This window comes from Catharus ustulatus, chromosome 2 (genome assembly GCF_009819885.2).
Source record: "Catharus ustulatus isolate bCatUst1 chromosome 2, bCatUst1.pri.v2, whole genome shotgun sequence".
Lineage (NCBI taxonomy): Eukaryota > Metazoa > Chordata > Aves > Passeriformes > Turdidae > Catharus > Catharus ustulatus.
Window position 1 is genome coordinate 73,131,804 of NC_046222.1, and position 21,353 is coordinate 73,153,156.

The following is a 21,353-nucleotide window of genomic DNA, read 5'->3' on the forward strand; positions in this document are numbered from 1 at the left end:
TGAATAAGTCTGCAAAAGTCTTAGGAAGTTTAAACAAATCTTCTCCCATATTGTTCTAAAATTTTGTGAAAACAAAAATATTAATATTTCCTTTATGAATAGTTAGTGCACCAGTTCAAGTTGACAACTTTGGCCCTTTGGAAGGGCAAGTAACCAAATTCGTTGAGCCCTTATACTAAGCTAAGATCCCAAATCAGACACAAATTTGAAAAAAAAGTTCTTGCTTCATCATTTTTTTATTTGGTAGACTCCCCTCCTACCTGACAAAAAAACAAATTTGCATTTGAATTGTATTCTCATTAAAACACAAAGTACGGATGTAGTCTACTGAACACAGTTTATCTACACGTCTTGGACAGAGAAATCCATTGAACAAGATCTTGTTGGGCAGTTAAAAATCATGCTTTTGTTTTCATACAATACAGGTCTAAATGCTAAAGGAAAAGTAATCCGAAATTTGAAACAAGACAATTAGGGTTATTTTTGATGCAAATCTGAGTAACTGATTTTATCTCCCTGAACAGTAGAAGAAAACTCCTAAAAGTGATGGGAAAGAATAAACATTTGACAAATTCTCAATGAGGGTGTGCTGATGCCCTGGAAATCAGCTGTTTAATCTGAGTAGAGTTTGGAATATTCTTCTTTCAGGATGTAGGTCTAAGTCCAGCAAAACTACAGAAGATTGCTGTCAAAATATTTCTGACAGTCCTTGTAAAAGTGAACAAGAAATCTTAATCTGGTTTTCACATGAAGGACTTCACTGTCACTTCAGTAAGATGAGCTAGAGAGATGCAGAACTGCACATACACAGACTTTGAAGTGACTAACAGAATCACACAAGAAAGAGCTGAGGCACCTCAGAGAGACAGTTTGTGGGAGACAGGGATAAACTAGTATTCCTGTGATCTGTGCTGTAACTGTTCTGCATTTAAGAGAGAATTTAGTGCAGTATCAGCTATCCCATCATGAATGCTGAACTTTTACTTTTCCTTAATCAAAACAGTTTCCTGTCCTCCCATCAGTAATCAGATTAGCTGATATTCACCTCAACAAGCAAACTTTCATTACTATGCCAATCCTATGAGCACCCTAAAAAAACTAACAAAACATTTCTTATGAGTAGTGCCAAGTTGTTCCCACTGTCCAGTTACATCCCTAAAGTTAGGAGCAATGACAAAAATAGAAATTTAGGAAGTAAGAAAAGTTAATACCTATGTACTTACTGCAGTGCATTTTTGACGTTTAAAGACTTATCAATATTTCGTACTATATGTACTATGCCTTAATTATAAACCAGAGTTGCATAAAATACTGGAAATGCACTTCATGACTTGTCTACAGTGAAGAACACATACAAACCCAAAATACTGTCAATATAAAAATTAAAGTTGAACAAGTATACTTCTTTGGGATCATTACCTCACATGCTTCTGAATCATGAAAAACTTAAAAAAACAAAATCAGAAAGGTGCACTGTGGGATGATTAGTAGCTGCTAAGCAACTGTGAACAGCAATGTCAAAGCTGCAGAAATGGACTGATGAGGCAGGTAAGGCTGACAAACTTACTCTGAAGCTGTGGCTGAGGCTGCTGGAAGGAAAGGGGCTGTCCGAACACAAATGGACTGTGGACAAGGGAAGAGGGAGGTTTTGCAGCTTGATCAAAGATGGAAGGAGCTGGGAGGTTTGGCCGTGACTGAATGGAATTCAGTATGGCACTCAGTTGGTCACCTGTAGTGGGCAAAACAGTCAAAACTACAACCTGTTACCTGTCATTCTCCAGAAAGGCAGAGTAAAATGGTACTCAAGAGTTTAAATTATGATAATAGAAAAACCTCATAAACTTCATTTAGCCACATACAACTCTGGTTGTGGCTAAAGATAAAAATCTCACTCCATGCATGGCAATAAAATTACTGGTTTTTAAGGATCATGGATATTTTACTGCAATTATTTTAAACATTTCAAAACAGATTTATATTTTCCTTGCTAAAAAATGAAGAGCAGCCAAAGAAAAAATAGAAATCCCTAGCATTTACAATAATACACACATGCAACAGTACATGCAGAAAAAACATTAGAAAAACTGATGAGAAGGGGAAGTTAACATGTAATTAGGTTTTGGCAAATGTATTTCTGTGCCAACACTTTGGTAAATATCTGCTCATTTTTGCAAATATTTTTAAAAGTATTCTGTCACATTGTTTTTCGAGGTCAGATTGAAGGTAATTTAATAAAATCCATAAGTACCACTTAAAAACTGGAACTGGTTTTCTGAAGAACAACCCACATTTGCTCTGAGGCAAATGAAGGCCTTCAACAAACTAGCATGTTAAAAACAAGAGTTGTAATTTCTGAACGCCAATTTTCAAAAAACTCTATGTGAGCATTAGAAATACATGACGCCTCAGTAAGAAGGCCACACCATGTTGTAACTTGAAGTATACTTAGTAAAATGAGGTAGGAGACATCAAGAATTTGAGAGAATCTCAGATTTGAGCCATTACCAGACAAATCCTAACAATGTCATTTAATTCTGCAAATTCCTATATTTTGACAGCATTGTAGAAAACCTAGTAAAAATTTTTAGCAGTTAACAGAATTTACAACTCACAGAATTTACAAAATTTTTGGATTATTATCAATTGTCTTTCTAAGGAATTAGAGAAAGACCAGAAGATGTATCAAACCCCGTATTACCTAAGAACTCCTAAGTTAAATTTATTTTCTTGATATTTTGGAATAAAAAATAAGAAGACAAAAATACCAGAAAATAGCTGGAATGTCCTTCTAAATAATCATCCACAAGAATCAATGAATCAATTTTATTTCACTGTTTTGGAAGTAGCATAAATAAAAACTACTGGAATCTCTACTTCAGCAGCAATCATTCCTACCTTAAAAACCTAGAAGTGATTGAACAACCTAGTCTAGGGGGGTTTGGATCTCTAAGGTCCCTTCCAAACCCAGCCATTCTGTGATTTACATGTATAACAAACTATTTTTCTTAAATGCAACGTGCCTAACTCCTAAATTGAATAATTATTTTAAAGGGAAGAATATTTGAGAAGAAGTTGAGAGTGATCTGCCCACAACAATCAAATATGGAGGTGGGTAGGGCCAATCATGAGGAATATTAAAAATTTTCCTGTTATATAAAAAGCTGGAAGAGAGAAGACATAGCTAAATCAAACAGACTCTTTGTGGGAGACAAGTCTTCTTTCTTGCAGGTAACATTGAAAACCTAAATTTAACAGTTTTATAGTAGGAAACTCTTACCTACTGTAAAACTACACAGTTGTTATTGGGATCTTTACATTTGATTAGACATTTTGAAACACTTTTGGATGGGAATGAATTTTCATCAAAACTAGGGCATTCCTATTGAAGTACTTTTAATAAACAAGCCCCTCCAAAAGAAGTGCTTCCTTCAGAAATTCCCCTAAGAGATCATGCCTGTGCCTTCCATTTTTTATTTTTCACAAAACTCAAAGCTTCTTAGACCCGAGAATACAGAAAGACTGCATATATGTAATGGTCCAGCTGAAGAATTCTATTTTTGGAAAGTAAGACCATTATTCTTTCAATGTAGTTGCTAACAACTCTCCACTCTCAGGCAATTCAGGAGGAAATACAGTACACTGAACAAAGTCATGTAGTCGAGTTTTTCATTCTCACTGAACATCACAGCTTGAGGGTACGTTGAGAAAATAATGCTTACAAAATAGTATGGAATTCAATGCCAGGAGTAGCTTCCAAATGTTTTGTAACTGTATTATCCCAAAGAAACACCTTTGAAACTGCTTAAGATATAGTAAAGAGAATCCTAATGTCTACAGAAATCAGGATGCATGTTAATACAGATTTTAACATAAGATTTTATCTTTGGAAAACACAGAAGAAAAAAATTGTTATCTTTAAAGTTTCTGCAGCAAAAAACCAGATAATATTTCTGCACTATTACACAATTGACAGTGAGAGACAAGCTGTGGCACTGCCTCACATCTTAGATACTTCCACTTTTGTGATTCCACCATTACTCAGAAATGAGTATGGATGAACTGGGAAAAGGAGGTTTAAAAGGCTCTATAAAACAAAAGGAAAATGCTTATCTAGCCTTTGTCTAAAAAAGAGGGTTTCCTATAACAGTGCATGGACAAGTAGGAACCACTCTTTACACAGTAAACGACTGTAAAATGATATAAATCTATTTCATGCTATTAGACTATTTAGGAATAATTATTTTCCTAATCTTTTCTCCTTTAAAATAAGTTTTAGGTTATTTTATTTAGGATACCATGAAGAAATATATGCTGGTGTTAAAAAACAAACAGCACACCTTAGGCCCCTATTTGTAGTGGCATAGACTATAGCAATATAAGAAGACAATGACAGAGTTTCAGGAATATTTCTCAAGAACCTCTGCCTCAAGGAAAGTCCTTTCTGTATTATTAAATCTGCTAGAACTAACCAAAAAAAAAACCACCAGAAGGCATGTAGATTGAGTTTATTTTGATGCCTTTTATATATATATTTATATAATGTATTTAGATCTTCCCAACAAAATAAACCATGACGAAAAGAAACAATTATTTTATATCAATAAAAGAAACTAGATTTTATTTATTTCCCAGCAGTTGTAACTGGCATCCATGTGATTGAAAGGTAACTTCAGCTTTACAACTTCTTTTTATAATTTCACAACGAATTTTAAATTGCATGTTTCATCTTGTCAACCCATTAAAGGCACTTAGAGATTATCACGACAGATGACAAATGTTTCTGGACTTTTAAAAACATGTGCTTTCTAAATCAAATGGTTTTCTAATCTTGTTTTACAAGTATTTTTCCTTTCAGTATTTCAGTTTTGTGTCTACCACTACAGAAATCCACAACTAACTTACAAATCTTTGTTGATCCTTGTTATACAGAATACTTAGACTGAGTGAAACTGAAGCAGAGAAAAAAGCAGTTTTAACACTATGCAATCATTATATTTTGGAGAGGACCTGTTGTGCTTAAAAAACCAGAAAACTATTAATAAAATATAAGCAAAGTTAAGATAGATATAATTAAAAAAAATATGAGTGCAAAAACATACCTTTGTTATTTCCAAGGCCATAATCAAACCCTTGTCCATTACTACAGCTTGTCCCCTTACTGAAAGCTTGTATCGAAAAAGGACTTGGGGGAGGAGTCTGCACATTTTGATCTAGAAGGACTTGCTCTGTAAAAAAACCACATCACTTCGGAGTTAGACTTCTTAGTAACAGATTTACATTAGAAAGATGAGTCACAAAGCAAAAGAGTGATATCAATTTCCACCAACAGCACTCTTCCTCTCAACTAAATTCAGGTCAAAAAAGCCCACATCTGCTCTTCAGAACTCATGCTCTAAAAATACAAAGACAGAGGACTTAATACCACGTAGACTGTTTTTCGTTTGAGTTGCTGCCAGCTGTGCCATTATTTGACACTTGTTTTTTTCCAGTAACATCATTCAGTGGTGTTTATTCTTTGGACAGCAATTGTTAAAATCCCTTTGACAAAGCCAAGGTGGAGAAAGGATAGTTTTCAGAGTGGAAACTCAGAATCAATAAACATTTTATTTTGGTTACCCCTGATAGTTCATGGGACACAAGACATTTTTTCCTGACAGACTTATTTGTATCTGCAAATAAGTACTATAATTTTGCTTTCTGTATGACACTAAAGCAACCTCCAACCCAAACCAACCTGGAGTATTTAATAATATTCAAAACCACAGCAGAATTAAAATGAATGAGACAGAATCCACTTGATTATTTAGATTTACAGAGAAATTACTGACTTAATGTGGTCAAAAATACCATTCCAACTGATGATAATAAGAAAGCATTAAGAAGAAATATCCCAAATGCAGGTTTAAAAGCTTGAGCTGGCACCCTGAATTTTTTTTTTTTCCCTTATCAATGTACTAAAATTAACATGTATTAAATAAAACAAAATTCACAACTCCTCAAAAAGTGATTTTTAAAAAATTGCATTTCAGGACAAAACTGCATTTCAGAGTACAAACTTTACATAACATATTCCAGTTAAAAACAAATTACGAGGGAGAAAGCTGGAAATTTAAAGTCCGTTTATCAAAGAAAGGATCTAGATTTTTAAAGTCAGTGTCTACTCTACCATTTTGCTGTAGTATTTTAAGTGTATACCTGACTAACAGACCTAGTTATTTAGACTTTTGTCTTGTCTCAGACAGAAATCCTACCTCATTATGGGAATTTAATTATAATTTTATTAAATAATGAAAATATGAATGTAACGTGAAAGACCATGCTATTCACGGATAAAAAAATAGACATTTGCAAATCTAGCTAGAGCTCCTGCAGATCTTTATTATTTCCCTCTAGCAAAAGCATTGAAACTGATGATAAATTATTTCTCAATAATTTAATGGCAACTAAAACAAATCAATTTAAAATAACCTTCAGATATGGCTTAAGTGCATTAAGTTTGACGTGGCACTGAGGTGGACTAGGAACCTAAAACAAGTTGAAAAATCTCAGTAATTGCACTGCAACTGATTAAACTACTTTATCTAGATGCACAAGAGACATCCATCTTCACCCTACCTAGAAAAAGAGATTCATCTAGGAAAAACTAAAAAGTGGTATACTGAGGTTTATACTGCATCAGAAAGTTTCTAGGATGGTATTTCTCTGAGCTGTATTGCAGAAATCCTACTACAGAGTTTTGTCCTCTAAGCCTGGAACTTGCATTTCTGTTTTTCTGTAAGAGCAGTGCTGTATTCGAAGATGTCCTTCAGTAACAGTGCGTAAGTATCAAGAATCTGAAGACACACTTTCAAACAAGGGTCTTGTTTAAAGTCTTCCTGATTTGTGAATTCTTTCTTAGACCATACACATTGAGAAATTTAAGACAATATGAAATGATAGGTCAATCACTGAAGATGAAAAGACTTCTCAAAAATGCAAAATTTTAAGTAAAATGCAAAAGTTTAAGTAACTTTCAAGTTGCTTAAATGTATTTCTCAAAATAAGCGCTCTGGAATGGAAATTTTTGCACACTGCTTAATTTATTAATTTCAGATTATTTTCTACTGGAAAAGCAAACAACCCTGTATAAAAATAGAAAACAATGGATTTATCAACCCTGTTATTGAATATATGTGTTTACAACAATAAGGTACTGTTCCAATTCACAATTCTTTAGTTTCTGGAATCTACTTGGGCTCTTTGAGCACTTCAGAACTTGACATTATCAGACACAACTAAAAATAGAAAAGCTCTGACTTTTAAAGAAGTGTTTAAAGTATTATGTAAATATTTATATATTTACTGAAAAACTCTTAACATGATGATTATCATTAGCATATCTATGCATGAAATAAATTTCAGTACCAAATGCCAAAACCAGAAAAATGGCAGAGAGTCTGTTAAAATGAACAAATAAGAGGTTGACAGTAAATGTGACCAAAAAACACCAGCAGAATATGACTGCTGAGGTCAAAGTTTTTAATGAAGACACCTTTTGGAAAACAGAAACATAAAAATTACCTAGATACCTAAAATAAAAAAGATGGTTAAAATTACTGTCCATAACCATAGAGGAACCAGTACAGAAGAAATAATACATAAATATTTTAACAGTTTTTTTATAAAATATCATTTAAAGAATGTTTATAAACAACTTTTAAGTCCAACTGTGCAACACAACTCAAGTGAAAATACATAAGCTAATGTTACACCTGTTCAAAACTCAGATCCTTCTTTATTTCTGCCATTTACACTGCTTATTTTTTTAAGTAATTTAAAAAAATAAAACAACCACTTGCCATCTTCATGTCGGAGGTACTGGTTTCCACCTCTGTCTCTAGCTAATGACCACGCCTCGCCTTCATCACTTTCACAGAACTCTACCATGCTGTTCTTATCCATTTGCACCCACGTACCTTCTGAATTAGTCACCTGATGCACACACATAAAAAACCAAAGTTTATTGACTTCTCAAACGATTCAGTAGTATGATTCAGCAACTACTTACAACATCTGGAAAATACATTAAATTTCAAACTTTCTATTACAAAGCAAATGTCAAAAAAAAAAGATTCTTAAATTAAGGCCACAGGCTGAGGCAGACTGACATACCAAACCTATTTATGGCACATTTACATTTAGTAGTAATTCCAAAAATTTTAGACCCATTTATGTTCAGATGAAGCAAAACACCAACACCACAATTTCAGTAAGTCCACATAAACCTAAATAAAAACTTGAGGGAAATAGTCACCAAGATATACCTTCTAATCAATGGTGTCAACAGGAGAATTGTAACACCAAGATATACATGAAAGGTTTTAATGAGTATTAATTTTGTTCCTGATATTATATTTAGGAAATAGCATGACACACTTCATCCTTAAGCCCTTCTTAACCATAAAACACCACAACTGGACAACCCAGAACAATGACAATAGTTCAGCAACTAAATAAGTTAGTACAATCAGTACATGGAAACAGAAATTGGTTAAATGGTTAGGTCTTAGGAAAACATTTTGTCAATGAAACAGAATTCTTTCAAAGAATAGGACATAAAAGTAGATCAAGAAACAATTTTTAAAGGAATACTGTAACAGAAATACATTAGCAAGCACAGGTAACTGCAGTGCAATTTTAACATTATTCCAACCAATGCAAAAAGGCAAAAGACATGACAGCATTAGTACTAATAATATCAATCAAGTTCAAAGGCCAGTATTTATCATGAGGAGGGAAAAAGCAAACCTGTAGAGAGGCAGATTCTTTTGTTGCGGTTACTACTGTTATATACTGGTATCTATGAAGACATGAACTGAAGCTACAAGGATCCATACCTCGCCCACTGCTTTGACTTTGTTTCCCAGAACTAACATTCCAATTGGGATACCTCTAAGGTTAGGGCAGCTTCTGATGTTGTGACCTGATGGGCCAGTCTTCACTACCTTGTACACTCCAGGTCCACCTCGAAGGAATGGCATGTCTTGCTCTTGCATCACTGCTTCCTGTGGGCAGTGTGAATTTAGGTCTTTGAAAAAATCATCAGCATTAGACCTAGGTTCCTGAGAAATTAAAAAAAAAAAAAAAAGGCAAAACAGAACAGAATAAAACCTATTAATACAACCTTTAAACTACTGAGATAAGAAATACTTCAAGACTACAAAAGGTAAATTTCAAAGCTAAAGGAGATCCTAGTTACATTGCTAATTTTAGCGTGCAGTGCTGAACAACCATCATTAATTGAATTACTCATGACATTGCTCTTAAAGCAAAAGTTGTATAAATGTAACCATTTATACAAAAATAATAGCTCATCCCTAACATTAGATACAAATTATTTAATCTAATTGCTTTCACTTCATCCTCATTGACATTTCTCAGGATACACATTCATTCCTCCTGCTCTATTTGTGAAATTTTGTTAAAGTCTGGGGCTATGGAAAGGGAATTTCAATATCATCTCTCTCCATATGACATGCTTCTTTTTTTGATTTCATGTTTGGAATATATTGTTAATTTAGAGACAAGGCAAAATTATGAAAAAGAGGAACAGCAATACCACAGAATTTTAAATGCTCACCTAAGTGTTAGTGTGTATTTATTGTTTCTACAATGATAATGGTCTGCAAATTTATTTCACTTTGTACTATTTGCCAAAGAAACATATATCCAAACCTGAAGAAAACACTTTGAATTTCTCTACCAAAAGAACTGGTAGTTACTAAAAGAAGAGAATAATTAGCATAGATTTTTCAGTCAGCAATATCTTAACTGAAAGGCTTTTGTACAAAAAACTATAAGGCGGGAGTAACAAATGAGCATTTATTTCAGCAGATTGCAAGTAAGAAGCAGGAGCAAGTTCTATTATACTGAAAGTCATAGGTGTTTTTAAAGGAACATCTGAAAGTTACTAACTACATAATGTCCTACTGGATGAAGCCAGTGGTTTACCTCATTCAGTCTACTGTGTTCAGCAAAATGAAATGCTCTTTAGAAGCTGATTAAAAACCTTTACTACCAGTCTGTCCTTTATATACCAACAGCATTTAAAACCTTTTTATTATGGATGTTACAGGGTATACCCTATTTTCTTTAGTGTTTATTTACAAATCTGGTTTCTTGAAATTTAATTTTTCTGAATATGTTGATACTTTCTGCCTTGACAAGTCTCCCTTCCAGGAGTTCACTTCTTGCTGTGAGTAAGAATAGGGTTTTTTGTCAGGTTTAAACCAAACTTCTGGTTATGTTTTTTACTTTTAAATGAATGCAATTTCCTCTCTTTAATTACCATGTTTTCAGCTTTTTTTTTTGGTTTTGGAAGTCTGTGCACTGTGTGCAGTGCAGTTTTTTTCAAGAAGTCTTTATATAAAAATGATTCTGTTATGTAAATACGTAACTTACAAAGCAAGTTAATGCAAGCTGAAGTAAACTGGTTTGAGAAAAAAAATTAAACATAGGTTAGATCTTGACATAATGAAATCTGCTATCCTGGGGAAAAAGAATCAGTGGACAAACAATTTTAAAATCTCTAAACCAAAAGGCACAACACATTATCGTCCTCATTACAAAGTTCATACAAAAAAAAATCCAACTCAAAACATCACAGATCTGGAATTTACACAAACACTTCTACAGTCAATTTAAACAGCTTAACTGTACAAAACATATCTTGTTCGTAGAATACTTTTTTAAAAATCATTAAGAATGGGCAGTATTTATTAAATATCTGTGGCTGTACTGATACAAATATCATCTTATTAGAGGCTGCAACTTTATGTGGCGCCTACAATAACAGAAAAAATTTTACCAGTAAATTCTGCTCTAAAGAAGAATAAAAGGCTTTGTTTACTATGCCACCTCTTGGAACTTCTGATTTGGTTTGTTAAAAAAGGAGAGTGCTATTTTATGAACTAATAAAAAGTCAATAACCTGCCCTGGTATTTTTTTCTCATTTTAGAAGAAAGAGACACAGATACAGCACTGAATGCAAATCTGCTATTTCCTATAAAAATAATTCACAGTAAAACAGACTTCAAAGAATATTTAGCATAAAGTTGAGTCATAAGGTGCATTTGGAAAACATGAGGTACAGTGTGACTGTTCCTGTAATTTAACTCACCTTGGGGGGTAAAGCTTTGGAAGTCCATGAAAAAAAGTCCAAATCCCTTACTCCTTGGCTAGCATTAAAGACATTCTGAGCAACAAAGTTTGAAAAAAAAAGACATATATCAACAAAGAAATGGGAACAAAGAAATATTGGAGGAAGAAGCTCAAGGTACTACAATGCAAATTTTCTCCCCGAGTAAATTTACTGGTAGAATGTTTTGCAAAAGGAGAAAGTTTTGTTTTCCTAATCAAGTCACCTGAGTCCATTGCTCACCATGGCAAATCATCCATTACACAGAAACAGTCTAGTATGTCAAAAGCTCAAAATGGATGTAGTGTGTCATGCCATTTACTGAAATTAAGAGCCAGACATCTCTTATAAAGCTTGAGACTTCATGCACAGAAAAAACTCATTTCTGTTACAGAGAAACAGTAGCTGGTCCCATCACAAACCAGTTTTCTAGTGAGACAGACTCCTGTTCTGAAAGATGAATTCAACAGTGCAGGACAAGTGCACACAGAATTTTAGTCACCCAGTCAGAACTAAGGAGATGCAGAAGGACTAAGCTCTCTGTTGCTGAAAGGACTTCACTTGCACAGCATGATATCACCAGTTTGCATATCAAAATCATACTTCTTACCAGGGCCACAAATTTCAGTGCTATATGGAGAACAATTGCTTAGATTTCACATTTTTATATTTTATATTTTACAAAATATACAATGCATTAACTAGTTTGTCATTAATAATCATAAACCAAATACAGCTGCCAGAGAGACATCACTAATTTTATAACCAATTGCCCACTACAGAAATAAGCACTGTGGCTCTGTTTGATTTTTCCTTCCATAAAACAGTGAGGACAGCAATTTTTAATAACTGACAAACATGAAAAAGAAGCCATCTTTTCTCCATAAGCTAGTTTCTACTCATTTCAAAGAAAATTTCACTGTTTCTGTCAAATGAAAGAATAGTATACATATACCAGTACTAATAATCATAATTATGGTATTATCTTTACCCAGAACTGAAGGCGGTAACAATGCACAAGTGATATATGCTCTGGGGCACTGGGGAAGGTGGGGAGGGTGTTAGGAAGAAAAACAAAGTAAAAGCTTATCAATTTGGCATAAAACTATAGCAACTATAAAAAGCCTACAGATGCCTAATGAGTGTACTTCATAGGCATCCAACCTACTTAAACTGTCTGATTCTATTACTTTGCAGCACATCTCCTTTTTTCTGATGGACTTCCACTGAGAAACATGGACCACCCATACTTAAAATATTTAGGTATCATTTCAAAGATCTATTTTTCTACATCATAGAGCTCTATGTGTAAAACATACAAGGGAAACCAACAGCAGTGAAGTGGACCATGCTGGCTTAGAAACACCAAGATCAAACTAGAAGCTCTCTTTTGCACTGTGAGCTTGAGAACTTCCTGGCTATTGCAACACTATACACCACTCTAGATGAGTAGATCAGGCATCTATTTGAGAATCAAATTTTCATTCTGAAGAAACTGCTAGACAGATTTTAGCCCTATGGTATCATCTGTAGATTTAGTTAATGCTTTCCTTCAAGACTTTACTTTCCAAGATCTAAAAGTAATTTTAGAAATTCATATTTTTCCCAATAAATTTTAAGGTTCAAAGATTAAAAAAAATATAATTTGTTTTGCCATGAAAAATCATTGGACCATTGGGAAGTATTTAAAACCTCAGTTATTATTTTTCAAAACTAAGACTTATCTTAAACAGCTATCTTGATGTTTTTATCCAACACAGTATTACTTTCCAATAGCTTTCCATCATGCTTAAAACAATGGCAGAAATATTCTGCCAATGTCCTTCAGTGTTTCCACAGAACATTCAGCTTTCTGAAGTTGTGATCAAGCACTGGAGCCTACATACTAATTTTGATTCTTTCTTCCATTGCGATAATGGTTTGAAAAAACTTGCAGATTCTCAATACTTGATTGCTGTGGTGGCTGGGAAATGTAATCTTGTAGCTGGACATCAGGGTACAATATTCCTTCTTAAAAAGTTTTAAATTTAAAATGAACTAATGAGAACTTACTTAGAATGTGATTTTTAAAAAGACAAGTTCCAGAGTTTGACAAGATATATTTCTATTTCTTCCTAGTGTGCACTGTTTTGTATTATTGTACCTTTCTACTGCGTACTATGTGTCAGCATGAATAAATAACTGTCTGCATAAGGAATTTTACAAGTATTTTCTCAAAAACTGATACCTGAACACTGTAAGACAGAAGAAAAAATAACTACCAGAGATGGAAAGAGTTTATCCAAAATCATGATCTATTAAATTAACAATCTCAATTATATTACCTACAATGGATTGGATGCAAAATTTCAGACCAGGGGCTACAAAGCAACTCCTCGTGAAAGGACAAGAACAATAGAAGAAGAGCTGAAGACTTTTTAAGAAGGTGAATGACCAGAGATCAAATAAATAAAACACTGGGAACTACCATGGATCTCTCCTTTCCTATGATCATTTATCTTAATAGCTCTGATAAAAATACAGAAAGTGCAAAGTGTTAGCTTTATCATCAAATACCTAGCTAATGCTAATAAACATACATAAAATGCAGATATAAAATATACATCCAGATCAAAAGAGGTCACAATTAACATTGCTGAGAACCTGTACTGTTTTTCACCTGCTCACTGTTCAGCAATACAGTGAAGAAACAGAATCACTAAAATCTTTAAGAAGTTTTTACATGTTTTCCTAAATGTACTGAGAAATTTTATTTACTTAAGGACCGATTATAAAAAGCCTGTATATTTAAACATGAAAAAGCAATGCAATTGGAGATGACAAGTCTGCACAGTCAGAGTTGAATAGAAAATGGAGTCTAGTAGAAGTAATGTGACATCTATTTGAACAGGGAATACATGGCCTAACTCAGGCATTTGATTTTCCCTTTCCATTTTCAATCACACAAGAGACTTTCCCCAGTCTTCCTTTTAAGCCAAAACTGGTTGAACAGCTTGGCTCCAAAAAATCTTGCACAATCACAATTTTTTTACTGCATTCTGCTCATCGTGTCATTCAGCTATCCACAACAACAGGATTGAGGAGATATGAATTATATCACAATTTAATCTAACAAAACTTTAGCATTTATTACTTAATTGAACATCCTTTTTGACGTAAGTCATTCATCTCTAGAGGACTGCAAAAATCAAATTTGACAACTTACAGTCCTTTTTTGGACAATTCAGAGAAAAAGAAGTATAATTTCAAACACTTGCAACCCAGTCACCATCATGAAAAAAGATTTTAAGACTTCCTACCAAGAAAGCAGTATCTGTGCAGAGGAAGTATCTAGTAAGAAAGCAGTACATGATAGACTAAAATGTTGTAAAGACTTAAGGCATTCAAAAGTCAGCCTCTGAACCCTGACTTATGTTTTGTCACCTTTAAGAAATAAAATGTTAGAAAATAATTATTTTCTTTCTCCCTCTTATTATTATGACTCAAACCAGCAAATCTTACTGCTTATATATTGTCATTATGAAATCAAACAATTTCAGGACATGCTAAGTCCTCTTAAAAATCTGAAAATGAGAGTCATGCAAGGAAACCTTTCTGAAAGTATCTCAAAACATGTTTCTTGCATGTATGCCTGCATTGTTTTAAGAGTTGCTTTCATAATCCTTTTGCTATGTTGGCTGCCTCTTACAGAGCAGAAGCTAATAAAGTGACTTTTAACTTGTGTCGAGACATGTGACTGGCAACCTTAAAGAAAATTAAGCATATCTAACAGCCTCTAATAGTCTAAATGGTAATGGAACTAATTCACAAGAATCTTTAAAATCCTCAAAACCACGAGAGAATCTTTTATCTGAATTTTATAGACACAGAGAATTAAATTCTTGAAAACTGAATGCTGTTCTTCACATTTGATTGTAACTGTCCTCCTTACTCACATGAAATTTGAATTCTCAAAATTACACCGTCAAGACTGAATGTTCAGTTATTCATGGCAGACATTTCTTTTCAGGCTTCTCTCAAGGAGCCTAGCATATGCTCTTCCCTAGAACTATATGTATACCAGAGCTGTATGAAATACACCAACCAGTAAGTTCTGCTAACCACAGACAGCTGCTGAGCTCAAAAATACTCCCTTCAACAAGCAAAAAGGTATTGAAGATTAGCTAAACAAACAAAAAACCCAAACAAAAACCACACAACTAAAAAACCCTACCAGACTATAATATCCATCTAGACATACAATATTTACTGAAATACGTTACTTAGTCAAATGAATTCACTTTTACCATGGGTGAGCTGGTAAAATTCAACTACTGCACAGAAATATTAATATTTCATGGAAGTATAATATAGCAATTTTCTAATAGCTACCAATTTCTAAGGCAAAAAAATACAGGTAAAATTTTAAACAAAGTCTAATTTTTATCATGTTTTTATATATTCTACAACAGACTAGGAAAACTCTGTGACGACAGGTGTATTTGAGTGACTGATTTCTGAGTACAGGAATAATTTTCTTACCAAATGCAAAATTAAAATAATTTCCCAAACAAGGATTCTATCAAAATACATTTATAAATAGAAACATATCAACAAATAATCTGTAGACAAGAAGACCTATTCCCATCATGTAACAGTGTTTGGCAGAACATACACAGGCTATTACGAATTTCCAGATTTAGCTACTAGCAAATAGCCCAATTTCACTGGAACTGGGACTATCTCAGTTCTTCTAAAACCAAAAAACATGAACAGCATGATATTAATGATGGCAGTGTTTAATTTAATGAAATAGCTCTCAACTATCTTCAATTGCAGCACAGGTCATTCAGATAAGATGACAAATCAAATCTATGTATCAATATCAATTAGATCTGATTTTCACATTCTGCCCAGAAAAAAACAAAGATATTGTCCACACAGGGAAATGCATGAAAATAGATGATCCAGAAAGGTCTGCATTTTCATGAATCTTTTGAGAAACACCAGTTTGGCCAATATAGTTTTTCCTTTTTTGTCTTTCACACTTTTCAAAAAAGTGTAATTGGTTTCCAGAAAATGTGTAACCTTTAAACTGCAGTGATGATGATAACCATTAAAGTTATTCAAATAAATTACAGTTACTCTTATTATAAATTCAATGTTTACCTTGAAGCCCTGGGATACTTTGATTAGCTAATGAAGTGATAATTTAAGGATTCAGGTATAAAACTCACAAAAAACATCCACAAAATCCAGAATCTAAAGAACTTTTTGTTTGGTTGGGTTTTTTTTAAAAGCACCAATTACATTGATTCACTGTAGGCTGCAAGCCTCTTCTGACATCATGGCACCAGTGGACCACTTCACAGATAATCCTATCTAGCATAAGAAACACCTGGTGCAGACCACAATCTAATACTATTCTGCTTTTGTTACAGTAGTCCCTGCACTTCTGTTCCTCTTCTAGGAGAAGAGGCTTCAACATAAAAAAGCCTCATATCTTTCGACACTCCACCCTCATTACACAGCAGCCCTCCAAATTGCGAACACGTATAAGGTTGTATTTGATAATTAAAATATCGTTTACCTCAGGCCTTTTTGCAGCCTTAATTAAAGAAAGTCTTGTAATGAGGATAGAGTGTACTTTTGATATTTTTCAAAGGCACCTTTTACTTACGTCAACAGGTACCAGAAGGCTCTTGCCAAGATGTTGGTTAAAAGACAGACACCAGGCTTCAGTGTAACCATTCATGTTAGGAACATACTTCTTTATTGTTTCATCATTCAGCCTCAGCCAAACACCATCATCATTGTGGATCTATGGGAAACAAGCAACAAGAACGAGCCATGCCCTCCTGTAACTGTTCTGTAGCTAGCAAGGATTAACAGACTTCAGGCAGACAATAGCAGCAAAGAAGCAATGATCCTTACAATGCTGATACAACATAAGTAGGCATAAAGAAGAATATTGACAAAATCAGAATTCCAAAGTGATGGGGAAGCATAACTTTTTATAACTCAAGGTGTGAAGATAAATTTAAATTGGATCATGCAGTAATAAGGATTGCTTTGAAATAAAAGAGGAAAGAAAGTCAAGCCTTCATAAGCTTTATAAATTCCCCACTTCCCATTTTTCTATTGCTGGTATGACTAGTACTTTCCATTGCTGGTAAATCAAAAAATATTCCTTGGATATGAAGTTATATTGTAAGAAAAATACATGCATAGTAGTCTAACACACTAGTAGTGCTCTTTCAGACCTCTAAGTGAAAGATGCAATGAGAAGGACATCTACATCTGAATTTTTGTGTAGAGTTACAGTAAGTAGTTAAATAGTAAGTAGTGAAAAGCTAAATCTTAAGAGGTGTTATTGTAAGATGAACTCTAGGAATTTTCTTTCTTTGTATCCATCTCAAATATTTGTTACACAGGTTTCAAAATAAGTAAAGGAAATGACAGCTTGAAAAACTAAATTAGGAAATTTAGATTTTTGCAATTTATGATCTTAAGCTGTGTATGCCAACATCTAGACATGGTAAAACCCCCATTATTTGCATGAATTACCTTTACATCTTAGCCCAATTTTCAACAGAAACGTCTTATTGATTACCTCGTCAATGAAAGTGATGGATCCATTGACTTTCACTATGCCTATCTGCTCACTCTGAAGGGAAGGGTGGCTACGGATACGAAGCCCTGCACTGTCCTTGGCCACAAATTTGCGAACCTAAGAGAAGCAAAGAAAGACAGTAAGGAAGAAAAAAAAATTGGAACAGAGCTCTCAGAGTAAAAAGAAATAGGTTTAACAGGTTCTGAAATGCCAGTGACAAGACAGCAGTCTTAAGAGTTACAGTTTGTTGCTAGTTTCCCATGGCTGCTGTGTATAACTTCACTTTTGTTCTATAATCAATAAAATTATAATGTTCCAAAAAAACATAATGTCAGCATGCATTAACTTGGAAATATTTGTTATATCCTACAATAATCAGTACAAGCTTCTGATTTTTTTAACACATACATTTCATTTGCTGCTGGAAATTTCACCAGATTTGCATTTTCAAATTTATTATTTCTACTAATTGATCAGCCTGGGATTACCATTTCTCAGTTGTGCTACTGCAGTATTCTCTTTAGTCAGCTTTTTAACCAAAATTTGGATATTTTCCTAAGCTAGAGAGTTTAACTAGCCATTTTAAAATAAAATGATCTTTCCATTTTATCTTTCAAATAGTTATTTCAATAGTTTCTTCTTTTTATCACAGGAAGGTTAGAGCAGAGGCTCCTTGCTATTAGCTGGACTTACTACAGCACCCCAAAATCTCCCACTTGTGATTCACAGTAACTTTTTTACCATTCAAACATTATCAGGCACCTGTCCCATACAGAACAAATGTAAACCATCCTATTGGTCTCTTAAAACCAGAGATGCATATTTTCTATCTATATGGTAAAAAAACCATTTTCTTGGAAGGTTATTTTCAAACTCCACAGGTAAAAGTGATAAAAATATCAATGGAAATACGGATTTAATCTATAACAACATAAAGCACAGAATGATGTGAAAGGAACAAACTCAGTGATACATAATGAGAGTCAACAGTTAAGTGCATGAACCTTTTTTCTATAAAGAAATTATTCAAGAAATTATATTTATTCTGAGGCTAATTTAAAAAATAAAATATGAAACCAACAAAACCCCAAAACCAGAAGCATGTAAAGGATTCCATGCATAAATTACTCCAAAATGTGCAAGGTTTTGCTTATTAACAGTCCTCTTACTCATAATACTTAGATTCTCGCAACAGACAAAACCAAGACTTACAAGGTCCTTGTAGAAGTATAAAGCTGAATCACTGCTGACAGCATTCTAAACACAGACAAGCCAAAAACAATGTCTTCCAAATTGGGGATCCTTGCATCATGTTACTTCAGAAAATCATTATGACAGTTTGCTAGAACTTGGACTGAAAACTTCAATTTAGACGAAAAACTCATATTCCAGATTTTGAGTAGGCACAGGCCTGGAAAGAGCCTTCTTCCCTTTTGCAACAGCTAACCTAACTAGTTAATAAAAAACTTCAACCTGTAACTAGAAATTGCTTAAGGATCAGATCCACTGACAGAAAATACAATAAAAAACAGATTAGGAAGTTCTCTTATGCTGATTTCTGACCATGAAGAAAAATTTTATCATCATCTGTTTCTTCTTTCTGATACAGCACCTCCTTGCTGGAAATATTTCTGCATAGCACAGTGGTTTTGTAGCTCTGTAACACCTCCAACGGGCAGTTCTTCCATGGTGCATACACAAACTGGATGCCAACTGAAGAACTGACTAAGGTAGAAAGGCTTAGCAATTAGGATGTACATCATCGCTACAGTGCACAGCAGTTTTCAAGAGCTGTGTTGTTGTGCTTTTTTATTTGACAAATCTGCCAAGAGGTACACGTCACATAACAGAAAGAGGTGTTGTATAGGATAAAGCAACCTTAACAAGGGGGTTGATCTTCTATGAAGGGGTGAGAAAAACCAACCCCAGTAGAGCTTTTGGGTTTGGTGGCTGTTTTTTGTTTTGCAATTGATGCTAGCTACTTGTTGTGTCAGAACAGTAGAAACATGTTAGCGACCAATCATTCTGGTACCAGTCTTGCACCTTCAAATTTAGCTAAATTAGGATCCTTTCCTTCTAGTTGATTGCAACTACCCTGAATTACCTTACATAGCTTGAAAAAGAATGTTTCCTCAAAAGGATGTGGAATGAAGTTTCCTGCAAGTTCATTAATTTACACTCTGCAGCTAATAAGGAGACAGCAATTCAACCCCAGGTTGAATACAGATCACTACCAGAGTCTCCTTCAGATTTTTCAACCGACTTCAAATAACAGAGAATGAAGAACACATCATAAAATCATAACACAGCACCCATTTTCAGATTGCAATTTAAGTAATGTTTGGCCACAAAACTGGAACGGTCCAGTGCCTCAATGAAAATATTTTGGTGGTTCTAGTTGACAACAGATCACCCCTGAGAATGCATTGTTTGTGTCCTTTGGTTAGAACTATGTGAAGTTTCAGGCTGACAAAAATGATGAAGAAATGTTTAGAACTCAACTAAGCCCTTTCTCTCAGTCAAACACGATTTGTTATATTGGATTGTCTCTGACTGATATATGTCTAATCTGTATTCTTGGTTTCAGAAAAATGGAGCACAGTACAACTATTACCTTGCTGTATTACTTGTAATATTGCTGTTGATACACAAAGATTATCCTGATTTGTGATTTATTATGACACAGAAGAAAGATGACTGATTAAATGATTTACCATGAAAGGTCTAGTTTAATTTTTCAGCAGGCTTTACACACTGTGTACAGGACAAAGAATGACTCCTTTTTCAAAATAACTAAACCTTGGGACAAGAAATGAAACATGCACACAGAACAACAAAAGGAGATGATTAAACATCACATAATGTCTCAGAAGACCAGACGACTGACTTCTGTCAAGTACTTTGATTGTTTCTGGACAGAGTTATCATGTCACCCCAATTTCCACAGTAACAATTGAAAAGAAAAACAGAACCTCTGTTCAGCAATTTATCTCAAATCAAACCAGACTCTCTCAACTTGGGGACAAGCAAAACAACACATATATTGATCAGCTTGGGTGGAAGTACCATTAAGTTGCGTGAAATAAATCTCTGTTATTAAGAATTGCGAGTTCTAATTAAAATAATGAATTAACCAGGAAGTCTTCCTTCCAAGAGAACGGAGAAAGTCTAAAAGCAGATTCTTGAGGAAAAAACACAAAAAGAGACCAAGTGAGGGATAAATGTTGCATTGAAACTAAAAGGACACATTATTTTTAATTTGAGGCATGGCTGCAGGGACAAAGAATCTTATTAGTAGTCAAAGCAGATGCTGGGATGTACAGCAATTTCACGAATACAAGCCGCACCATTTTCACTAAAATTTTGCTCCCACACCGGAAATGCGGCTTACACTCAGGAGCAGCTAATAGGTGAATAATTTTCTGACATTTACAACCCCGGAAGTGCCAGCCAGGGTGCCGAGCCGAGCACCTGCCAGTAAAACCCAGGATTTCACGATTGTTACAAATTGGTTACTCTGTTGCATGGCGGGTGGGGCCAGCTCAGTGCCGGCAGCGTGGAGGGTGGGTGGGGAGGGAGGCAGGG

At 34.3% G+C, this 21,353-nt stretch overlaps 1 protein-coding gene across 10 annotated transcripts in view; it reads right to left on the reverse strand.

The window, feature by feature from the left end:
• MYCBP2 (MYC binding protein 2) overlaps positions 1–21,353 on the reverse strand; it is a 183,507-nt gene that overhangs the window by 37,980 nt on the left and 124,174 nt on the right. For 6 of the 10 annotated variants that reach the window (XM_033051559.1, XM_033051558.1, XM_033051556.1 and 3 more), the window contains 7 exons: positions 17,769–17,885; positions 16,836–16,976; positions 11,159–11,233; positions 8,877–9,101; positions 7,839–7,971; positions 5,100–5,225; positions 1,568–1,729 (listed from right to left, as the gene is read on the reverse strand). In XM_033051559.1, coding sequence (XP_032907450.1) covers positions 1,568–1,729; positions 5,100–5,225; positions 7,839–7,971; positions 8,877–9,101; positions 11,159–11,233; positions 16,836–16,976; positions 17,769–17,885 — 979 coding nt within the window. The remainder of the gene's footprint in view (positions 1–1,567; positions 1,730–5,099; positions 5,226–7,838; positions 7,972–8,876; positions 9,102–11,158; positions 11,234–16,835; positions 16,977–17,768; positions 17,886–21,353) is intronic. The other 4 variants (XM_033051561.1, XM_033051560.1, XM_033051563.1 and 1 more) reach the window with 2 other exon arrangements.